The sequence below is a fragment of the Nycticebus coucang genome, chromosome 1 (genome assembly GCF_027406575.1).
Source record: "Nycticebus coucang isolate mNycCou1 chromosome 1, mNycCou1.pri, whole genome shotgun sequence".
In the NCBI taxonomy this organism is placed as follows: domain Eukaryota; kingdom Metazoa; phylum Chordata; class Mammalia; order Primates; family Lorisidae; genus Nycticebus; species Nycticebus coucang.
In genome coordinates this window covers 45,413,559-45,437,853 of record NC_069780.1, presented here as the reverse complement: position 1 = coordinate 45,437,853, position 24,295 = coordinate 45,413,559, and the positions used below count along the sequence as shown (strand labels likewise).

At 36.8% G+C, this 24,295-nt stretch overlaps 1 protein-coding gene across 1 annotated transcript in view; it reads right to left on the bottom strand.

Moving 5' to 3' along the window:
• Nucleotides 1-18,122: 18,122 nt before the first annotated feature.
• Nucleotides 18,123-24,295, bottom strand: part of MYOZ2 (myozenin 2) — a 39,907-nt gene continuing 33,734 nt past the window's right edge. Inside the window, exon 6 of the mRNA XM_053572616.1 lies at nucleotides 18,123-18,554. Coding sequence (XP_053428591.1) covers nucleotides 18,320-18,554 — 235 coding nt within the window. The 3' untranslated portion in view covers nucleotides 18,123-18,319. The remainder of the gene's footprint in view (nucleotides 18,555-24,295) is intronic.

Sequence of the window (24,295 nt, the reverse complement as noted above, 5' to 3'; positions counted from 1 at the left end):
GGATATATGTGTGGGTTTGATTCAATAGTTCTGGATTGGATGGACACAGATTAATAATGATCTCTGCACCTCAAACAGGTAAAGAGATCATAAAAAGGAGTAGGTTTGGAGTACTGGAAAATATCCACGATTGATCAGCTGAGTTCCAGCTGAAATTCATACCACCAGCACACCTACACACCTCTAAGTTATTCTGGATTGCTTATAACTCAGACATTGGGAGATGTACTGCCCTGTGGCTAGATTCACTCTGCCACTGATTACTGGTAGAAGCAGCAACATTCTGTCAGGAGGAGGTGTGATGCAATAGTTCCAGGAGGCAATCTCCTAAAAGCATAGCAAAACATGACTGAGCTGGGTGGGGTAGAGTGAAATACAGCATGGAGAAGTAGTAGCTGACTGACTAACTCTACTAACATACTGCTAGTCAGCTGAATGACTGATCAGATCCTAGACAGTCCTTCCTTTCCAAAAGGCATTAATAAAGAGGACTGATGAGTATATTTGCCTACTCACTAAGCCCTAAGAGAACAAGAAGCATAATTATCATATTATATTTCCAGGGCCTAGCAGAGTGCCTAGCATAGAAACTGAACAAATATGTATTTAGTAGATAGAGTGAAAAATTGGACTTTTTTTTTTTTTTTTTTTTTTTTTTTAGAGCAGTGATCTCCAACCTTTTCGGCACCAGGGACCAGTTTCAAGGAAGACAGTTTTTCCATGGAGGGATTGTAGGGATGGTTTCAGGATGATTCAAGCATTATATCTCCATCTCAAATCATCAGGCATTAAATTCTCATAAAGAGCATACAACCTAGATTCTTGGCATGTGCAGTATACAGTTAATGTTCGTGCTGTTGTGAGAATCTAATGCTGCTGCTTGTTTGACGGGAGGGAAAGCTCAGGTGATGATGCCAGCCGTGAGGAGGGGCTGTGAATGCAGATAAAGCTTCAATGTCCCACCACCACTCACCTGCTGTGCAGCACAGTTCCTAACAGGCTACAGACTAATACTATTCAGGCCTGGAGGTCAGGGACTGCAGTTTGAGACAACAGAGATATCTGTGTGGGCCAGTATTGTTGGAAAGGGTTTCTGTGGTTGATCAAATACGAGCTTCAGCTTGGAAGGGTCATAAAAAAGTGTATTTGAAGGCATTGCAGGAGAAATGTGACTTAAAAGAGCAAAGTTTTGAAAATGAACAGGTCAGTACAGAGATACAATAGGAAGCCTTTGTAAAACCTTGGACAGATGATTAGTTTGGAATAAGATGCAGAAGAACTGTAGGGGAAGCTATAGGTAGGCAAGAAGAGAAATCTTTAGGCTATGACTTCAGGATGAGCCAGCCAGAAAAATCGTCATACTTTCCCACTCCCTCCTTGACACCAATCTCAGTTTTTGTGACCTCCTTTCATGGCGTTCACTCTGCCTCATTGGCTGCTCTTCCTTAATTTAGTTTTCTCTTGCAATTTTCAATCTACTTTAACTGATGGCATGCCTTGGTGCCTGATCCTGAGATCTCATTTATCCTCATGGTTTTAAACCCATTTCCCACACAGCAACCCAAATAGTCTATTCAAAATATAGACATGTTACTTCCCCACTTAAAATTGTAGAGTGGCTTTCCATTTACATAGGAAAAAAATCTAAAATTCATTCCAAGGCCTACAGACCTCTGAATGATCTGTCTTTACTTCCCCAACAGCAGCTCATGCTATTCAAGGCTTTGCATTCTTTCTATGTCTGGAAGAGTAGTTTTCAACGGGGGCTGGGATGTGATTTTGTCTTCCAGGGGACTTTTGGCAATGGCTGGAAACATTTTTGGTTATCACAGTTGGGGAGAGATTCTGCTAAACATCTTACAATGGGCAAAACAACATAGAATTATCCAGCCACAAATATCCAGAGTCCCAAAGTTGAGAAACCCTAGTCTAGAATACTCTTCGCATGGATCTGTAAGTGATTCATTTCTTTTCATCCTCTGTATCCAAGTTTTAAGGTTACCATCTTAGGAAGGCCGTCTTTGACCTAGACATTCCTGCTTATCTCCATCACAGTTTCCTGTTTATTCACCTCATGTCATTTATCACAACCTATGATTATTTGACTTATTTATTCTTTTTACTTCTTTATTGTCTTTCTCACTATCTAGGAAGAAAGTCTAATGAAGGGCCTGTTTCACTTGATCATAAGTCTATCTGTAAAGTCTGTCTAATGCAGTAGGCATCAATGAAGAGTTGTTCAACACCTGAAATGGTATCTACCAAAGGTCACCGAATAGGAACTTGACAGTGAGACTTTCTTACTTTCTTTTATTATTTTTCTTTCTTCTGTAAAATTAAAATACACAGTTAGCAAAATATACCAAGAAAGCAAAATGAAGATACCTGGAAAGAAACTGTTATGACAAATAGCATTCTCTGGAAGGCGACTGGGGCCTGTTGATAATACCCAAATGTGCTGCATGAAGGTCCTTCTATGCTGGGCTCCTAGCTTCTCTCAGAAAGAACCAGAAGTTCAGGAATATTGTACCAAATTAACAGTCTGGAGGTGGAAAAAAAAAAAATGGTAAGGAAGTAAAAGAAAATTATGGAGAGTTCTACAAAATTTTTGTAAACTTTAATACCCATTTTTAATAATAGGTAGAACATTTCAACAGAAGAACAATGTGAAAATGGAGGCCTTGGAAAGCACTATAAGCCAAGTAGACCTGACACGTATGGAGCTCCACCCAACAGTGATAGAATACACAGTCTTCTCAGGGTCCCTGGGACATGCTCCATGAAAGACATATATTGTGCTACAAAACGAGTTTCAGTAAGTTTTAAAAGATTGAAGTCATAAAAGATATTTTCTTTGGTCACAACAAAATAAAGCTAGAGATCAATAACAGAAGAAAAACCAGAAATTTCACAAATATGTAGAATTTTAACCACTTTTTTCTTTTTTTTTGATTTTACTTTTAATTTTTACATATACGTGTATTAATTAGGTTTCCATTTTTTTGCCTTCACAAAACTAAAAAGACTTAAAATTTAATAACAATAACAATGTTTAAGATAAGGATTACAAACAAAAACCTTGTAAAGAACGAACGAGCATAAATACATTCAGAAAAGGAATCAGACCATTGCATCATCAAATATTAAGCAATAATAATAATAATAATGCAAAGAAAGTAACATTCACATTGTCAAATAAGAGTATGTCTATTATAGAATGCTTTGACTCTGAGATTCAGTATGGAGTCATCAGTTAACTTCTTATTTTTTTTAAGTATCAAAAAATAGACAACTAATATTTATAAATAAAAGTAAAAGATAATTTCAAAAAACAGATCATGCTAAATCTTATAGACAGTAGAAAAAGAAAAAAATACATCAAAATCATTCTACTTGATCTGGACTTGGTGCACTGGATAAGTAGGCAGCCACGCTGGGAGAGACCCCAGGGATAAGTGCGTTTCTTGGAAAGCTTCTGCTTGGCCAAGGTTCATAGTTTGGAGTGTCTTTGGGCTGAGGACATTTTTGGGCTCCCAAGCCTGCAGGGTCTGAGACATCAGCAGAGGCTTCCAGTCTCCAACTCGTACAGCGGTATTATCATTGTGATTAACATCTTATACCTCAGAAGATCACATGCTGCCCAGACAATATTCATCAAGATACATATACTATTTGGTTCTTCAGTTTGGGAGTTTTAGGAGGGGGTTAGGATTTTGCTTCTTTTGTTTGTTCTGTTTTTTTCTTAATTTCAACATTTTCCCTGGTATTTTTCTTATTTTTTTCACTATGTTAGTTTAAATACAATTTTTCATTTTTGCCTTCTTTAACAATTAGAATTTCATGTTCGCCAGTGTTTCTGCCCCTATTATTTGTTTGTTTGTTTGTTTGTTTTCCTCCAGTGTTACCCCATAAGGGTTCTTGCTTGTTTTGGTTTGATTTATAGTATTTTTGGCTTTCTTCTCTACCTGGTGGAGTGGGGTACTGTGCTTGATCCAGCTGGCAAAGAGCTGTTGACCTCAAGGGAATCACCCAACCCAGCACCCCCAGAGGTTGGGAGTCTTTAAGGTTGAGTCGTAATGCCCTATTATATACCTATATTACTTCTGTTTTTTTCTTTCAGTGCTTTTCCTTTTTTGGTCAATATTTCCTTTTACTCACCCTTTCTTCGTTCTCTTTTTTCTTTCTTTTTACAATCTTTTTTCCCTTCTTGCTCTTCAATTTTCTCATCCTTCTGGTTGCCTACCAAAAGAACTCATTAAAACTTTAAAGAGCAAGAAGAAGTGAAAGAATAATTAGGGTAAGGAAACAGATACAAGAAAGCCCTCGTGAAGAAGTATCAGCAGAAAAATCCTGGTAACACGAAATACCACTTTTTTGTTTTTTTAAATCATGGCTGTGTACATTAATGCAATCGTGGGGTACAATGTGCTGGTTCTATACACAATCTGAAATATTCTCATCAAACTGGAATTTTAACCACTATTAAACAAACTGTCAAAAGGTTATCACGGGGGAAATTAACAGAGGAAATTAGACAATACTTAGAGATGCAGGAAAATGAAAATATAACATGTGAAAACTTTCAAATTGCCATGAAGGCAATGCTCAGAGGGAAATCTATCTATAAAGGTTTACATTTAAAAAAGATTTCAAATCAACTTAACTTTATACCTTGAGGAAATAGTAAAAGGAGTGCAACCTAAATCCAAAGCTATCAGAAGAAAGGAAATAATAAAGATTAGAGGAGAGATAAATGAAAGGCTCAATATGCACATTGTACCCCCAAAATAAGGTGAGAATAATAATAATAATTATGGAATAATTTTCCATAATTCTCAAAGTCTAGGAAATCTGCTTAATATAAAGACAGTGATTCCAAATTATATTTGGAAGTGTGTGATTAATATATATTTCGGTTTTCAACTGAGTAAATATCTATTGTAGATGTATATTGCTGTGTCTTTCAGTAATAGATCCACAACACTGAAGCATGGGACAGGCATGATCCAAGCAAGGTATTTCACCCTTTTTTGGCCACCGTGATAGACGTGTGGATGATTTGGATTAATCAACATCCTTTCCCAAGGGTTTTCAAACAATAAGTCGCAGGAAAGATCCCCTTTTTCTCTGATTCTAAAGTTGTAAACCGGTGATCCTAGAGCTGCTATGGAGATATGCCTTGACATTTGGAATAGCTGGTCTGAAGAAATAAGGCAGAGATGGAGATGGGAAAAAGGCCCTGGGGGTCCTCTGTCCTCTTGCAGGGAATTCAGAAGTTGAGTGTTTACTGGATTCCCCAGAGCTCTGCAGCATGATATTTTGTTAACTATCAGAACATCAGATTCACTATCTATGACATCTTAGCCTGTTATTCCATGGCTGAAACTTTACTGGCTGGTCGTCTGACCTAAGCCCTTGTCATAACCGGGCCAGCATTTGATGATAAACCACAGCCAGTGGTTTGGTGACTTTCTTTATGTTTGCTGACTTACTGTCAGCTTAGGCAATTTCATTACTCTTCTATGTTGTTTCACTTTAAAACATTCTAATTTTTTTATCCGTAAAATTGGGATGAGAAGCAATACTTATATATAATGTCTTTTGATAATGTCCTAGATAGAAACAGCTATGAGTTCTTATACTGTGTTATTATGGCCATCAGTGCTGTTATTATAATTACCAATACTGCTGTCATCAATGATAATGGAATGCTATGGGAATTTGTATGTTGTTTTTCACTCTTCAGTATGTTTATTGTAACCTCAAAAACACACAAGGCTTTAGCTCCCATCTGGTCCAACATCCCAGTCAATGGAGGATCATCCCTCCTAGTAAGACTTGCAGTCTCTCCTCAAATATGGTAACGGATGGAAGACCCGATGCTTTGGGGAGCAGCCTATTATTTCCTTTTAAAACCTCCCTGACTGTTCAAAAAGGTCATCACAATGAGCTGAAATCCACCTCCCAGTAATTTCTACACACCAGTCCTATTTCTGTCCCTTGCCATGACAGAAATATACTTTCTCTTTTCCATAGACATTATTTAACATTGAAAACATCTTTTGTGTTTCCAAGTTAAAAATACTTCACTCTCAATAACTTCTTGAAGGCCAGTAAATATTAAAACAACCATTAATAATTCATTTATTATATACTATTTCACCTCATCTACAAAAGACTTAAAATGAATTCCAGCATATAATATAAAATAGTGGTTAAATATAAAAAAGAAAAAAGAATCAGAGCAATATGAAATTAAATTAAGAGTAGAATATAAACAATGAGAGCAAAACCCCCAGAAATATGCATGAGCATATAGCTTAAACTTCAGTTTGGCGCTGATCTGAAACCAAAAGTAAATAATATATTTAAGTCATCAGTAACAGAAAAACATTTTTCTGTCATCCTCTAAAATGCCTTTCGCCCTAAGCAGGCTCTTAATCTAAAGAGGCTCTTATCTGTGCTCACTGCTGTGGCCTCATCAACATGCTCCTGGCAAATGCGGTAACAAGCTTCATATACCATCCATGTAACTGAATTCAAGATGCACTTTTGTTGGTAACTTGGGAAACAATGTAGTGCCCAAAAATAACAACAGATTTTTGCAATTAGCTGATTGTGGTTTGGAGAAATCATTTCCTGCTGTAGTTCAGATGCTGTGTTTTTTCATCAAGATAATTTAAGTAAGATTAATTTAACCTATTTCGCAACTATGTCACTTTGTTAATAAATATAAGTTTATGTTCAAAATACATTAATTTTTATGTGATTTTTTTTTTGACAAAATGTTTATGCTGCCTCAGGGCATAATTAATCCCATCATCTGTTTTCATTTCTTTTAAACATCCTATTTGGTTTTTTTATTGTTGTTTTGTTTTTAATTGTTTTTTATTAAATCATAACTTTTTACATTGATGCATTTATGGGGTTCAGGGTACTGCTTCAATATACAATGTCAAATGCTTACATTGATCTAAGTGACACATCCATCACAATTATACTCATTTCTTTTTTTTTTTTTTTTTTTTTTTATTGTTGGGGATTCATTGAGGGTACAATAAGCCAGTTACACTGATTGCAATTGTTAGGTAAAGTCCCTCTTGCAATCATGTCTTGCCCCCATAAAGTGTGACACACACTAAGGCCCCACCCTCCTCCCTCCATCCCTCTTTCTGCTTCCCCCCCCCCCATAAACTTAATTGTCATTAATTGTCCTCATATCAAGATTGAGTACATAGGATTCATGCTTCTCCATTTTTGTGATGCTTTACTAAGAATAATGGCTTCCACTTCCATCCAGGTTAATACGAAGGATGTAAAGTCTCCATTTTTTTTAATAGCTGAATAGTATTCCATGGTATACATATACCACAGCTTGTTAATCCATTCCTGGGTTGGTGGGCATTTAGGCTGTTTCCACATTTTGGCAATGGTAAATTGAGCTGCAATAAACAGTCTAGTACAAGTGTCCTTATGATAAAAGGATTTTTTTCCTTCTGGGTAGATGCCCAGTAATGGGATTGCAGGATCGAATGGGAGGTCTAGGTTGAGTGCTTTGAGGTTTCTCCATACTTCCTTCCAGAAAGGTTGTACTAGTTTGCAGTCCCACCAGCAGTGTAAAAGTGTTCCCTTCTCTCCACATCCACGCCAGCATCTGCAGTTTTGAGATTTTGTGATGTGGGCCATTCTCACTGGGGTTAGATGATATCTCAGGGTTGTTTTGATTTGCATTTCTCTAATATATAGAGATGATGAACATTTTTTCATGTGTTTGTTAGCCATTCGTCTGTCGTCTTTAGAGAAAGTTCTATTCATGTCTCTTGCCCATTGATATAAGGGATTGTTGGCTTTTTTCATGTGGATTAATTTGAGTTCTCTATAGATCCTGGTTATCAAGCTTAATAGTTTTGAAATGTACTATCGCATCAAGCACATTAGGTGAGCTCCCCCCAAATACCCTCTCTCCTCCAATATTCCCCCTCCCCTCCCCTCTCTCTTCTCTTCCCTTCTACTTTCTGGACTATAGTTATGTTTTGTCATTCATGTGAGTTTGTAGGTGGTTATATTGATTTCATAGTAGTATTGAGTACATTGAATACTTTTTTTCCCATTCTTGAGATACTTTACTAAGAAGTAATATGTTCCAGCTCCATCCAGGTAAACATAAAAGATGTGAAGTCTCCTTCTTTTTTTTGGCTGCGTAGTATTCCATGGCATACATATACCACAATTTGTTAATCTATTCATGGGTCGATGGGCACTTGGGCTATTTCCATGTCTCAGCTATTATGAATTGGGCTGCAGTAAACATTCTGGTGCAAATGTCTTTGTTGTATAATAATTTTTGATCATCTGGGTATATACCTAATAGAAGAATTGCAGGATCGAATGGTAGGTCTACTTTTAGTTCCTCGAGTGTTCTCCAAACTTCTTTCCCAAAAGGTCATATTAGCTTGCATTCCCACCAGCAGTGTAGAAGTGTTCCCTTCTCTCTGCATCCTCGCCAACATCCATAGTTTCGGGATTTTGTGATGTAGGCTAATCGTATTGGAGTTAGATGAGATCTCAAAGTAGTTTTGATTTGAATTTCTCTGATGATTAAGGCTGATGAGCATTTTTGAATGTGTTTGTAGGCCATGCGCCTGTCTTCATTAGAGAAGTTTCTGTTCAAGTCTCTTGCCCACATAGAAATAGGGTTATTTATTCTTTTCTATACATCCTATTTGATTTTGGAGTTTTATTTTGTATTTCATGAGATTCACTGTTCTTCCTTGATTTTAATATTGTCAAAATTAGTGATAGCTTCTTTGTCTTAGCTAGTCATGGAGGAAAGTGTTGAAGAAGGCTAGATTCTTGATGTTTGGTTCCATCCATAGCCTAAATTAACCCTAATGGCAGCATTAAAACCATTCAGAAAGCCAAGAAGAGACAGTGTTTAAGGGCAACATGGTGTCATAAATGTACAGTGCTACTTTTGGACCTGGACAGACCTAAGTTCAAATCTTGACTTTATCATTTTTAAGAAATTAAAAAGTTATTAACTTCTCTAAACCTCAGTTTCCCCATCTGTATATAGCAGGGCATCCTAGCTAAGTGGATTACTAGTAACAGGATTAGTAGGATTGCCAGCCCTTGTGGGCATTTATTTGCATAGTTTTGTAATTTTGTTTCTGGTGATATTTTGTAATGTCACAGAAAGAATGAAATAAAAGTACAGTAAAATTTCTTCTATGTTCAAATATTAGGACATCAGTAAACATATTTGCCATCACTGTACCCTTTTGAAAGACAAAGAAAGGAGAACGTGAGGTCAAGAGCATTCACAAACAAATATTTTCTGTTTTCTGAATTCTAGGCTATATGGTAGTACTGTGATTTTATGGAAAACACTGTGGTGTTTGGAAATTAACCAAGCTTATTTTCCCACCCCTTGGCAACCTGACAAATCTAATCCTCTGTGACATGTGCACTTGTGCACACACACACACTCTTTACATCTAGGACTGACTTATTTCTAAAGCAGTTCCTTAAGAAATATAATAGTAAAGTGACACAGTGTCTTTTGCTCATAGCATACTGGCTGCAATACTGAACCCAGAGGAAGTTGCCCTGGAGGGCACATTTCTTTGTAAAGACGACAAAAATATTTAGGAGATCGTTTTTCAAGTTGAACTTCCTTGTTGAATGAAATTCACTTCACAGTCAAAAGAAAAAAGGGAAATAAAGACTTAATTTTTAATGTAGTAATAAAACTGCTGGAAAATATCCAGGGACAGAGATAGTTCTAAGAATTGTAAGTCTATATGAAAGCAGAAATACTGGAGTACTGAATTCACCTCAAATTACCAACTGTTCATGCTCCTGAATCCTTCACTCACTTATCTAGAAAATGAGCCCTAACCTTGAAGCTGGGAGAAAACGCAAGGTAACTCTTGGCAAGCAGTATCTGTTGTACATATGTTAAAGCATTTTTGTACATTTTAAAACCAAAGTTTCCTGGTTACATTGATTCAGCAAGTTTTGTTCTGCTAATGTTTCAAATTCTTTTAATTCTGAAGAATTTTCTCTGTCAAATTAATTATAATCATTTTAATGTGACAGAAAGAAGCCATTTCAGTTGCTAAAAGCAATGCTGACGTTTTAATTGTAAACAGCAACTACCGCTGGATAAAACAGTAGCTTTCAAACATTTCAGACTGCAACCTAGAATAAGCAGAACACCTTACGTTGTAATATGAGGTGTGACAATTAAGTTCACGAACTTACCACGCGAAGCGTACATTGGCAGCACTGTACCCGATAAGGTTCACAACCTTGGCACATCACAGCTGTGTTCGTGTCAGCGTGTGGCAGTGTCTTGCTGTGGGGCGTTCAGTATTGTTGCACGTTTTGTGTGCTGTAGCAGGAATGTTAGAGCTTGCATTAGAGCGATGAACACACTTTTGTAAATTTCTTGTTCTACTTGTTAAGAGTGGAATGGAAGTGAAATGAAGGACATGTTAGTTCAAGTTTATGGGGATAATGCCCTGAAGAAAATAGCGGTATACAAATGGATTCAATATTTTTCTGAGGGGGCAGAAAACATCACTGATGAAGAGAGGTCAGGGCACCCAGTGATAAGTAGAACTGATGAAAACATGGCAAAAATTCATCTAATTGTACATCAAAAATAGTTGGCTGACTGTGGGAAGCATAGAAAATCAAGTAGACATCAATAGAGACACAGGAAAATCTTAACTGAAAATTTTGTCCAACACCTCATGGCTACTGCACCATGACAATGCACCAGCTCCTACGCACCGTGGTGAGGGCGTCGTCAAGTCAGTAAACAAATAACTATATGGGAACATCCTCCCTACTCACCTGACCTAGCCCCTAATGACATCTTCCTTTCCTGAAGACAAAGGAAATCTTCAAAGGAAGACATTTTGATAGCACTTTGATAACATTTTGATAGGACATCAAGGGTAATAGGACAACAGCTTTGATGGCCATTCCAGAAAAAAAGTTCCAAAATTGCTTTGAAGGGTGGACTAGGTCCTGGGGTCAGTGCATGGCTTCCCAAGGGGAAGGTGACCATATTGATACTCAGCCATGGAATTGTAGCACTTTTCCTAGGACGAGTTCATGAACTTATTGCCAGATCTCATATAGTACACACAAAACATAAAATGCATTCACAAATTTTACAAACGAATACAATGATTAAGAGTGATATACTCTAATGTTTTATTTTATTCTATTTTAAAAGCTGCTGATCATAACCAACTGAATGGGTTTCTAGACCCTCTACCAGAATACAACCATAGTTTGAAAGACATGGTGGAAGAGGTTTTTATTAGAATGAGCAACATTTACTCCCTCTTTTTTTCTTTTCTTTGGAACACAAAAATAGATATGTATTCTTATCCATTTAGAAAAAAACATTTATTTGGATTCAATATTGTTATTGTCAGGTTAATGATTTTTGACTGAAGTTACAACTTCCTTTACTTTCTGGCTCTGCATTGCACTAATAGGACCTCTTATTCACAGTTTTATTTCTCTACAGGCAATAAACATAGTACATAATAAATAAGGCTATATCTGTGTAGGTATATATGAATATGAAATCATTTACAGTATGTCAGCAGGAGATGTGTAGATTGCGGCCCTGTTGATGACCATGTTCTCAACTGAGATGGCAGAGAGAATAAGATAATGCATTCTTTTTTTTGCAGGGTTTTTTTTTTTTTTTTTTGGTCGGGGCTGTGTTTGAACCTGCCACCTCTGGCCTATGGGGTCGGCGCCCTACTCCGTTGAGCCACAGGTGCCACCCAATAATGCATTATGTTAATACAGATGTTAATGTTATCCTGACAATTCAGGTATATTTATTTGACAAATGTTTATTGTTTTTCAACATGGGCCAGGCACAGAAGATATAGCAGTTAATAAAAAAGGCAAAATGATCTCACTTAAACGTAGAATCTAAAAACATTGAACTCTTAAAAGTGGAGAGTAGAATGGTAGTTACCAGGGGCTGGGAAGTTGGTGGCTTGGAAAGATGTTGATCAAAGGATTCGAAACTGCAGTTACATAGGAGGAGGAAGTTCAAGAGATCTATTGTACGTCATAGTGCACAATGAATAACGATACATGAATATCGTTAATAACAATACTGTAGTTTGAAAATTGCTAAGAGTAGATTTTAAGTGTTTCACTGCAAACAGTGGTAAGTCTGTGAGGTAGTATGTATGTGGATTTGTACACAATGTATATATCTTTCAAAACATCATGTTATATATGTAATTTTGTATCAATTAAAAAAACAAAATAATACGAAGTCCCCACCATCAGAGAGCATTCTTTTTGGTGGGAGATTAAAACAATAAAAGAGTATATAAAGGAATATACTGTATACTTTTAGTGTTTAAATCTACCACCAGAGATTTAACCACACATTATATATGTGTTTATATTTACATAATGTGTGGCAGCCATAGGAATATTCCTTGCAGACCAACATAACTGACCAAGGACCCTGCTACTCAGTGAGCTCCCTTGGTGCATTTGTGCAGAGGCCGCCTTGCACAAGATGCTCCCAGCCAGTAGTCACTAGTGACACTAGCCGGTAGTCCCAGCTAGTAGCCATGACAGTGAGACAAAGGTAGACTTATTTTGGGAAACACAGGACCTCTCCGAGGATGGGTGGCTTTGTCTCAGGACCTGCCTCTCCGCAACCCCCAACAGCCTTGCTGAATCTTCCTGAGATTTCACAGCACTCTTGAACACTTCCACACATTTCTTCCACATTGAGGTCTGCTGGCTCATCTAGCCTTCCTTTGCTCTCAATTTTCTCTGACTGATGCATTTCTCTTGAGAAAATTCTTGTACATTTAATACCACTTTGACGTCTTCTCAGCGGATCCAGACTAACACATTATGTTAGGGAGTAATTAGTGCTATAAAGAAAAATAAGAACCCAATAAGGGATTAGAAGTGTGCACTTTTAAAAATAAGGGTGGTCAGGAAAGGTCTCAGGAGGAGGTGATATTTGAACCATATAGATACGTGCATCACTGTGAAGGTTTTAAGGCCACTGTGTTATATAGTCCATTATTTCACTTTTAAGAAACACAGGGTCTTTTAGGATTCACCAGTGCAAATTTCACCTGGCTCAGTTCTTGATACTGCTTGGGTGGAAGGGCTTCATCTCTTTCCACCCCGTGGATTTTACACTTCTTGATTTTTGTGTATCTCAAAACTTTTGTAAAGACCCACATAATTGGGGAAAACTAGAGTAAAGTAAATAGCTTCACATTATGTTATTGATTTGTGGTAGATCAGCATGCAAACTTCTTTCTTTGAAGCTGAGATTGTTAGATATAATTGCTTTTATACATTATTTGGGAATGATGATAAATGTAACAAGAGTATCTATTTAGGTGACAATTCGTACCAAGCAACTCTGTATATGTAGAAAGACCTACTTCAAAAGGAGTAAGAAAAAGGCTTCAGAAGTCATAAAATATCACAATTAGCTTTTGTATGGCCCGATTGTAGTTCCTTTCAGCCTACTTCACGCTGGAATTTCTTATTCCCCCTGTTCTTTTGTATTTTTTTGGCTAGCCGTACAGCTTCAGTAACTGGCTCTTCCATGAGCAGTTTTAAATTAAGGAATGACATTGACTTTATCTCTTTCCCTTCTAACTTTTGTCATTCCTATTTCTTAAAACATTTTTACTGCCTAAGTTGTTATTCAAATATGTTTCAAAATATTACACAATATGGAATAATAAGCACATTCTTATTTCATCCAGAACTGTAACCTCTTTGAAATACTTTTTTTCCCTCTCTCTTTGCCCACATATACTAAATTTTTCTGTTGAAATCACATTCCTTTGAGAATCTGGGGGAAGTTTTTATCCTGGGTTGCAATCTAGTTTCTCCATTTGAGATATTCAAATAAGGACATCCACTTTTATTTAATAAGATTTTAAGTGAAGCCATTGAAATGCTTATACAGTTTTACTTCATTTCTTCTTAGTTCTGGAAAGTTCAATTTTTTAAAAAGCATTACAATTTTTAACAATTCTTTGATGTACTTGCAAAGTGCTTTGATCAGTTAGTGTGAAACGGGTTCCCCCTGCTTATTCTTTTGGCAACAGCCTGGCACTTTTCCACTTTTCATAGAAAGTGAACTGTCCTTCTTACAGAAGAGTGTGGAAGGCAAAAGTATTTTTCGTAAGAAACGGAGCATGCAAAGTAATACTTTCCTAAGCTTAATAAAGGACAGTTGTGGCTGAAAAGCTACAATGATGTCATGTAAGTTGTATCTTGCATAAGCAATGGAGTGAGGAAATTCCTGAATTAATAACTGTGCTGGTACAGCTGTGCCCTCAGTTGAAAAGTTCAGGGTGTTCTTTTCATACTCATGACTGGACATTTTGCTCCATTTTAGCCTTTGCAAAAATAATTGGCTTCCATTCAGAAGCTGCTAAAACATTTATAAATAAGTCTATTTATAAAGTGTAAAATGGTAAGTGGATACAATAAATGGTCCTTTTGACTAAAAGTTATTGCCAGTATTTGGTTTGATTTTATAATAACCAATAATTAGTTACTTTTAATTATCAAGCCCTTTCAAATATTAAGAGATGGAAAATACTAACTTCGAGAAATCATTAAAAGCAGCAGAGTTAAAAGCTAAGGATGGTCTTTTTAGCCATAACTCTAATTATTAGTGTAGCTCTGATGGTTAGGTAGAGGGCAGTTGGACAGCTGATCATCAGTCCTACCAATAAGATAAGGGGAAATTGGCTTAAAGAAAATAGGAGCTGTAATTTCATGACCCAGAAGTTTGTTGAACAGTACAGAATGGAAATTGAGAGTTTTCTCTAAAGTTTTCAAAAGTAGAAAATGTTCTCATTTGAAGGAATGGTTTTGGTATGTTATTACACTAGATAATTTCAGCCTATTTTTGGTTGTTAGTATCAGAGCTTTCTTTCCTCTTCTGTTCCACTTCTTTTCTTTTCTTTCTCCTTATAGAGGGAAAAAGGGAAAATTATATAGATAGAAAGAATGTACAATGCTTAACAGAGACGAGCAGATCCAATCAGAGTATGCTCTTGTGTTTCTCTAATTCAAAATTAAACATCTATGCAGCCCAGGCACAGTGGCTCACACCTAAAATCCCAGCACTTTGGCAAGCTGAGACAAGAGGATCGCTTGAGGGAGTTCGAGACCAGCCTGGGTAACACAGTGAGACCCCATCTCTACAAAAACATTTTAAAGGTTAGCCAGGCAGGGTGGTGTGTACCTGTCTGCAATCCTAACTACTTGGGAGGCTGAGGCAGGAGGATCCCTTGAGTCCAGGAGCTTCAGCCTGGGTGACAGAATGAGATCCTGTCTCTTAAAAAATAAATAATAGGTAAACATATGCATTTGCTTGTTTTATTTAGATTACTTTTACATTGCTTTTCACACAGTCTGAAGGTTTGGCTTTTTATAATTATGAGTTTATAATTTATAACTTTGGATATAACTCTAAAATTGACTCAGTTTATAGTTTTACTTGCCCAATATTAGGATAAGGAAGAGTTTTTTTTTTTAAATAATATTTCATCTAAATGTTATAAAATAGTTTAAGGCTAAATTATGTTTTGAAAGAGAAGTTGCATAAAATGAGTTCTTAGAGTATATATTTCAGAGCCAGACTTCCCAAGTTCCTCCAATTATGAGCTAGGTTTATTTCAAGTCACTTTAGTTCCCTAAGGCTCAGTGTTTTTAATATAAAATTGAGATTATTTGTGATTCCTTCTTTATAGAATTACTATGCAAATAAAATGTTAAATGAATCAGTATAATTTATAAGGCAATGAGCAGAGTGCCTGACATTTAGTATTTCATCAACAAATGTTGTTTTCATTCCATTATTTTTTCTTTTAATTTTATTTCTCCTTTTCCTTATATTTCATGTATACAAAAGCAGATGGGAAAAAATGCCGTAGTCTTTCTTTTGTTTTAAGGAGACTATCATATTTCTTTTCACTTTGAAAAATTTAACTTTTTCAGGTTAATGGAAAACCCATTTAAAATTCCTTTTGAATTCTGAATTGTGTAACAACTGGAGTGAAATTTTGGCATTTCCAAAAGTGTCAGCTGAACCAAATTAATAGACACTTCCAGTAAAGAAAGAAATACAACTCTGAACAAAGGGTTTTTCTTTTCTTTCTACCCAATCTTAAAAAAAGAAACACCTATGATTCTCTTCTTTTAAAATGGCTTTTGTGATACTGGGGAGTACTGTTCTACAGCTAACATATTTAATTGCTGGTCCCCCTTTTGGTGCTTGGCAAAATGATTATACCAATCATATAGTAGGAGTTTGGAGATTCTTGAAATAGTGCAATAAAATTTGAGTTTCATTAAAAGCAGTGACTCATTTCATGATTCTAGTAAAGAACTAAACCATTTCATCAAACATTTTTTTAAGATTGAAATGAATAAAAAAATAGCATAATGGGAGACTCTGAAGTTGATGTCGACATTGTTATTTTAAAACAGGTAAACATCAACGCTTAAAACTAAAATTAAGATGTCTTAAAGACACATTTTAAATTATACAAATCCTCAGCCATAGCAGTATATACAAATGTAATATTTTGCCACTGTTACTTTTTAGAGTTTATATTTTTTATAAGAAAATTAAAAATTTTTTTCTACTTAACAAGTTCATAAGATGATTAAAACAATCCCTGATTCCTACACTACATACACAAATTTTTCTGTACATATGTAATGTTGCTACTTGACATTTTCATTACTATACACTGTCCTTTATATCTCCTTAATCTGTAGACAGTTCCCTACGGAGGAGAAGTTTCTTCTCTTCTATAAACATCTATCATACAACTCTTTTTTTTTTTTTTGAGACAGAGTCTCAAGCTGTCGCCCTGGTAGAATACCATGGCATCACAGCTCACAGCAACCTCAAACTCTTGGGCTTAAGTGATTCTCTTGCCTCAGCCTCCCAAGTAGCTAGGACTACAGGTATCCACCACAACGCCCGGGCTATTTTTTGGTTGTAGTTGTCATTATTGTTTGGCAGGCCCGGGCTGGATTGGAACCCACCCCAGCTCCAGTGTATGTGGCTAGCACTCTAGCCACTTGAGCTACAGGCACTGAGCCTATCACACAACTCTGAACTGAATTGAAATGGGAGGAATTGCTTTTCTACAATTTCCATGTTACATGCTTCCTTAATCATATTTTAAAAGACAGTTGTAACTTTGTAATAGTTTAGGTTGAGTCTTTTATATCAATTTATTCCATGTATCAGTATAGATGGGTGCTACACGCCTTTCGGATCCTTTTGTGCTCTTCTATTTCTTGTTTCCGTTTGTGTTTTATAGTGTGTATTCTCTCGTACTTGAGGATTGGAACAGAATGTTAAAATTTAGCAAAGAGAGCTGCCAATTCGAATTACACACTCTCCTTTTTTTCTCTCTCACACATATATATTTATATGTACGCTACTGTGTATTTTATTTGTTCTTAGTCTTCTAAAAATGCGTAAATCAAGTAGCACCCATCAGTGCACAAGTATTGGGATTTGTGGAACTTGAATTCAGAGCACACCTTGGTCACTGGACTTGTAATAGCATGATATCCCTTGAGTCATTGTCCCTCAGTCTCCTTGATTTAATACCAAATGAATATAATAACCCAGCTGAATTTTGGAGAAAATCATTCAAAATGATTACCTAATGATTCAAAACATATTGAAAAATATAAAGCACTTTAGAGTTGTAAGACTGCCTGATGAAAATATGTCCTGCCAAACTGTTTTATCGTGGCCACCAGAAAGGACACAGCCAACCCTTTTTAATATCAGTGACATCTGTACATCATCTTCCATAGCTTTCCTCCTTAGGGGAAACTCTGAGTGAGTGTATATACCTTGCACTGTGTTTTGATTCTGGAAACGTCATCTTGGGTGAATCATTTTAAGTACAGCAAAGGGGAAATCTTTTGTTGTCAGTTACTTTTCTGTCTGAACGTTCACAATAAAAAAGGTGGCTTATTTAACCCAGGTGAAAACAAAAGTATGAATGAATACAAGTGAATTATAAGTTTCCTTAAAATAAGATTTCTAATTGTTTATTAGTATTTGATCTGAGACTGAAATTAAATGCCATGAAAGGAAAATTGCTATTAAATTATTGGTACTAATGAAAAATGTTAAGTGGCTTTGACTATTCATAAGTAGAATAGCGAACAGCAATTTCTAAAAACCTCTATGTGCAGAGGTTTCTGTGCACGTATAACTTTCTCTTCATAGGTCTTCTGATTCTGGTACAGTGGCATCCTCTGCAGGTTCAGTTGTTATCACTATAGGAATATGCTCCGATATCCATCCCTTTGGAGTCCTATTAAAGGACCGTCTGCCAGAAAGGGGGTTGCTGAAGGCCATGAACCTAGGATCTGTTAGCAGTAGTAGTTCAAAATCTGGAACCTTGAATTTAACCACTTTTGATGCTTTTTCAAAACCTCCAAATGGGGTGGCAACTCTGGGAAATGAAAAGAAAAAGAAATGCCAATTAATATTCAAAGTTATTTGCCAGAAAATAGAAAATCATTTAATTCATGATTTTAGGGGCATACTTATAATCTAGGTATGGTTTTCAGTTTCCGACCTCTGAGGCAAGCATTTCCATTTAAGGGCTACGCTTTGATGATAAAACAGCTGTTGGTAACAATTTTGTGTAAAGCTTCTTTCTATGTGCTCTTGGTTTTGGACTGAATCTACACCCTGTGCCTTGTGCCTGTGCTCCTCACAAACGTTTCTGCCTCTGCGCCTCTGCTAACGATGTTTCCACTACCTTTCCTCCCTGCCTAACATCTCTCTGATTGGGTGTGTCCCAAGGTTCATCAGTTCTAACTTGCCTCCAGCTATCCCAGCTACACTCCCGTAGCATCAATTGTTTTATGTCAGTTCATTTGACGCTTGTAACATACACAGTGTTTTGTATTATCAGCTTCTCTTTTTAAGAATATGTTTGACTTATCTATACACTTCAAACTCTTTGAGGGCAAGATGTGTCTTTTGCGTCTTTGTAGCTCCACCTCAAAAACCTTGGCATCCTTTCATTTGTCATCTGAAATCAAGTCCAACTTCCTTATCTTGGGATTCAAGGGCCCCCAAAACTTTCCATCTTGATTTGAATCCAGCATTTATTTTTTCATTCAGTACCATAGTCCCATGTTGAACAGTATGGTCAGTCTCAGTTCTTAACATTCTAGTGAAAGAGACAGAAATGTTTTGTATATGTTTATGTTTATTTCTAGAGCATACTCCAAGCAGAGAGAGAGAGAGCAAAAGCATGTAAGTAAAAGCAATGTAATCTAATAGTGATGACAGCTATAGCATGCAGAGAGTTAAAATAGGGTGATGTAATAGCAAACGGCTAACTAGATAGTTACTTTAGATTCAATCATCAGGGAAGACTCCTCTGAAGAGGTGACATTTAGACTGCCATCTGAAGGTCAGAAGTTGGCCATATGCAGTGAGGCTAAAGCACATTAGCATTGCCAGGGTAGATAATAGCAAGCACAAGGGCCTAAGGCAGAAATAATGTTGACATACTCAGGAAAAGGAAGCTTCTGTTGCTAGACCAGTTGGGGAGGGTAGGGCAGAGGGGAGATGGGACAGAGAGGCAAGTTTTGTAGAGCCTTTTTAAGTAAGGAACATGGGTTTTCTTCTAAGTGTGACGGGAACCCTTTGTAGGGTGTTGAGCAGTGGAGTGATGTCAATGAATTAATTCTTATAAAGATCATTCTGGTTGCTGTCATTGTGTTAAGAAGATTATAAGAAGACAGCAGTGGAGGGGGAAGAAGGGAAGACACAGCAACAATCAAAGGAGAAACCACGGCTTTGGATTTCAGATGTGTTCTGAGAGGAAGAAAAGAAGAGGATGGTTGTAGGATGTGTCTTAGAAGTAGGGTCAACGGGATTTGCTGATAAATTGGAGTAAAATTATGAGAGAAATAGAGAAGTCAAGGACAACTCTTAGGTTTAGAGTTTTATCAACTGGCTGGTAGAAGATTGAGAAAAGAGCAGGCTTGGGCTGTGGGGGGAAGTATGATCCAGACGTCTCAGTGGAGAGGCCAACCACACGGATTGCCCCGTTTGCTTTCATGCACTCTTTCTTCCAGCAAATTGAATAACCACTTGCTCTTCCCATGTACGTTCTCCTACCACATTGCTTTTACCTAGATGCTTTTGCGCTTTCTGTCTGCTTGGAGTACTCTGACCTTCCTACATTTCTAAACCCCTTTAAGTTGTAACTCACACTGAGCTTTCTTCTGGAAGCTTTCTCTACCTCTCACAGCCAGAGGTAAGCTTTCCTCCCCTAATGTTCCATGGACTCTATTTTCACCTCTCTGTAACCATAGTTTCCATCTTTCATTATGTCCATTGGTATGCCTGCCTTATTTCTTACCAGACTGTACTCAAGAAGATTGGAATGTCTTTGGTGTATCTTTGGAACTCACTAAAATACACTCATATACCGCATTGTACCTAAATCTTCATAAACATTTGGATGATAGGAACTGGAAAGACTGTATCATTCTCCAATATTGTGGAGAAGATTATTTAAAAGCCTGGAAAAGACAAACTTTTTTTTTTTTTTTTTGGTACCACAATCACTCTGCTATTTTCCTTGAATATCTTAACGTCTGTGTGCTTTGTATTAGTTAATATGTTCAGTATCCTGCAATGTTGATTCTATTACTTTCAAGTTGCTTCAGCTAATTTTTTTTTCTCTCCACATTAGATTTTAGTCTGTAAACAGGAAACATTCTGTATTCAATTTCTTTTGTATCTTTCCATTGCATCTGTTTCAGGGGCCAGTAACCACTCTGTCCTTCCTGAGGCATTATGTCTAGGTTGAAGATGCAGAAGACTTAATTTACTAGAAGGACCTATGTAAGAAGCACACAGACTGCCAGAAGTGGAGTAAAAATAACAACATTTCAAGCTTCAGGCCTTACATCCTTACCCCAATCAATTTGGTAGGAGCTAAATATGTTTGCTACTGGAAATGATGAATGTTAGTACAGCCCGTGAGAACTGTGAGTGAGAAGCATTTAATTTGTTTCAAAACATTTTCAGTAGCATGAGAAATGTTTTTTGCTGCTTTTAACTTACTATATAATTTAATGCTGGCTTCTTTAGGATATCACAATTGTCCACAGTGGAAAAAATAATTCCAAAAACTTCTGAAAACTGTATGAGGTTAGTTCAAGAACATTTAACATTTTACACACCGATTTGAGAATTTAGTTTCAAACTTTGAAAACAATAAAATCTTGTTTTAAAATAGTCCCTGGGTATTCGGTTCTTCATTGTACCCTTCAAACTGCACTATTTGAAGGTTTATCATAACAGTAATATATTCCAAAAATTCATTGGTATAAATTATATTGGATTCCAAATTTTCTAAACTTATAGTATTGGGACTTGTTTTTGCACATATATAACCAAGTATTGAATTCTGATTCTCTTCTGCAGAATGTTTAACACACACATACCCCTCAAGAGTGCCTCTGTATTCCACTTTTTCAATACTATGCCATAGTTGTTCTAGTAGGTGTTTATACCTCCATCACCAGACAATATCTTAGTTGAAGTAAGGAAACCAAATGGTAATTATGACCGTCCACTATTTTCCCAGAATGCCCGGAGGGCAAATAAGTGGACATGAAAGGCATGATCTTTACTCTCAAGGAACATGCAATGTATTGAGAAGATGGTAAAATTGTATTTTTCAATAGAAAAGCCATACTAAATTAGATAAAATAACTCTCCAGAATGCACTGGAAAAAAGTGTGTTAAATGTAAATGAGAGTCAAGATGCAGAATATTCAAGCTTCCAGAGGAAGAAAGTGGAACAGTCATGATGTAAGATAGAAAACGACTTTCCTGAGATGGAGGAAGAGGAGCTTATAGAGCAAAGGCATCCAAATACGAGGGAAAGTTAATGAAAAAGAAAACAACAATGCTACCTGGACATCAATGTCAGAATTTTAATATTGTTTAATATAATGAGCTGTGCAGAGAGGGGTGGGGAAAGGAATGTATAATAGGAAGAAAAACCAGGCTGACAGAATCTTTTCCAAAACATCAAATATCCAGAAACTAGAACAATGTTGGATGGGTGTTGAGGATAAAACCAAGTAATTATTCATGTATCAAAGCAAAAAATAATTATAGACATGCATGCACTCAGATTGGTGTTTCCTTCCTCAGAGAACTACTTGAAGACATACTGCAACTAACTGATAGCTGGATATTAATAATGAACTCAAGCAAAGTCATAATATAAAAAAAAATTGGGCTGGTTATGATAATCATTGGCTATGATATCATATCACTGAGTATGATAATACAAGCCACTTTAAAATTACAACCGTGGAAATTGAATACTAAGGTAAGCTACTATTCTTGGAAAAGATTTATCTAGTTTAGAATATTTGTATGACAGAAGATAAGTAGTGGTGTGCAGCTAAATTAATAAGTATTGATGGTGGGCAGGGGCTGGGGGTGGAGCAAAGAGGGCGTATTTCTCATCCTCCCATGCATAGGTGAGAATCCGAAGTTACTACTTTGTTCTTCACTTTAATAATTAGAGAGATTGTTTCTTTATATATTTGACTAACCTAAAATAATGAGTAGAAGATAAATAGATTTCTCCCCTCCAGATTACCATGGTGATGATAGTAAACAAAGTAGATTTTATAGAGCAGCAAACTAAAAAATAAAGTAGGATAATCTAAGAAATGGTATTCTGGAGTTAGACTATCTAAGGTAAAGAAATTACTGGACATAAGGAAGGCATGACTCCCCAATCATTGTGTAAGATCTATTAACCATTCAGTATATTAATAGATATTTACTGAATGTCTCCTACGTGCCGGGTACTGTTCAGACACTGCTATGGTCTGAATGTCCCCCTAAAATTCCTGCATTGAAACTTAACCCCCATCTTGGTAGGGAAGGAGGAAGATCCGGAAAATGTGGTGATTTAAAAGTCAAGGAACAAAATTATTTCTTGGAAGAGAGAATGACCGACCTTGTCATCTACTGCTGGGAAGTTAAGTAAACTGGTACCTGAGAATTCTCCACTGCACATGGTAACACAGGGCTTAGCCCTTCAAGTGGAGTGGTGGGTTGCAGTCCCGATTGAAAATGAGTTCAGGAGAAGACCAGCCTGAACAAGAGTGAGACTCTGTCTTTACTAAAAATATAAAAAAAATTATCTGGGTATGATGGTCCATGCTTGTTGTACCAACTACTCAGGAGGCTGAGGCAGGGGATCCCTTGGGTGCAGGAGTTTGAGGTTGCAGTGAGACATGATGACACCACTGCATTCCAGCCTGGGGTGACAGAGCAAGACTCTGTCTTAAAAAAAAAAAAAAAAAAGAATGTGACATGAGGAAATAGAGACAACATATATAGACTATCATTGAAGAAGAAAGAAAAAGGAATGAAATTGGAGGTTATTGGAACGGAGCGCAGGGAAATGAGAAAGTTTTTATTTAAGATGGGAGACATTTTAATAAGCCCATGTGGTGGTAGGAGTAACTCAATAGACAGAGACAAAAACACTGATGCAGGCAAAAGAAGGGATAATTGCAGGATAAGCCTTAGAGTGGATGAGAGCGGGTGGGAATCAGTAGGCAATTAGAGGGGCTGACCTTAGGAATAAGACAAGAAACTCATCAGCTTTTTTTTTTTTTTAAGAGAAAAGTGAAAGGGGGAAAGGATATGGGTTCCAAGGCACTGAACTGGCAAATTTGGTAACGGGAAGCTGAGGTAGATTTCTTGACAATTTGCTTCCACTTTCTCAGAGAAATGATAAGTGAGGCCATCGCTGCAGAGTGATATACAGGTTGGGTGTTGGATGTTTGGAAAGAGAAGAGAAGGTAGGTGTGAATTGTCTCCAGAAGACTGACAAACTGAATTGGGGAGAGAATGTTTTTGGATCGCCTGGTGGTGCTGACATTTGTGGTCATCACTTGAAGATAAGACAGTGGGCAAAATTGTGTCTTTTTCTCCAAATGCTCAAATGCAGGTACAGAGTACACAGATTCCGGACTTAACTAGAATTGGAGCTTTAGCAGTTGAGTACAACAGTTGGAGAGAGAAGCAAGGGAGACAGAGGTATGTACAGTGGAGTGATAAGAGTGATGGCTGTGAAATCCGGTTAAGAAAGGAAAGAGTGGTCAAGAGGGATTAATGCACTTG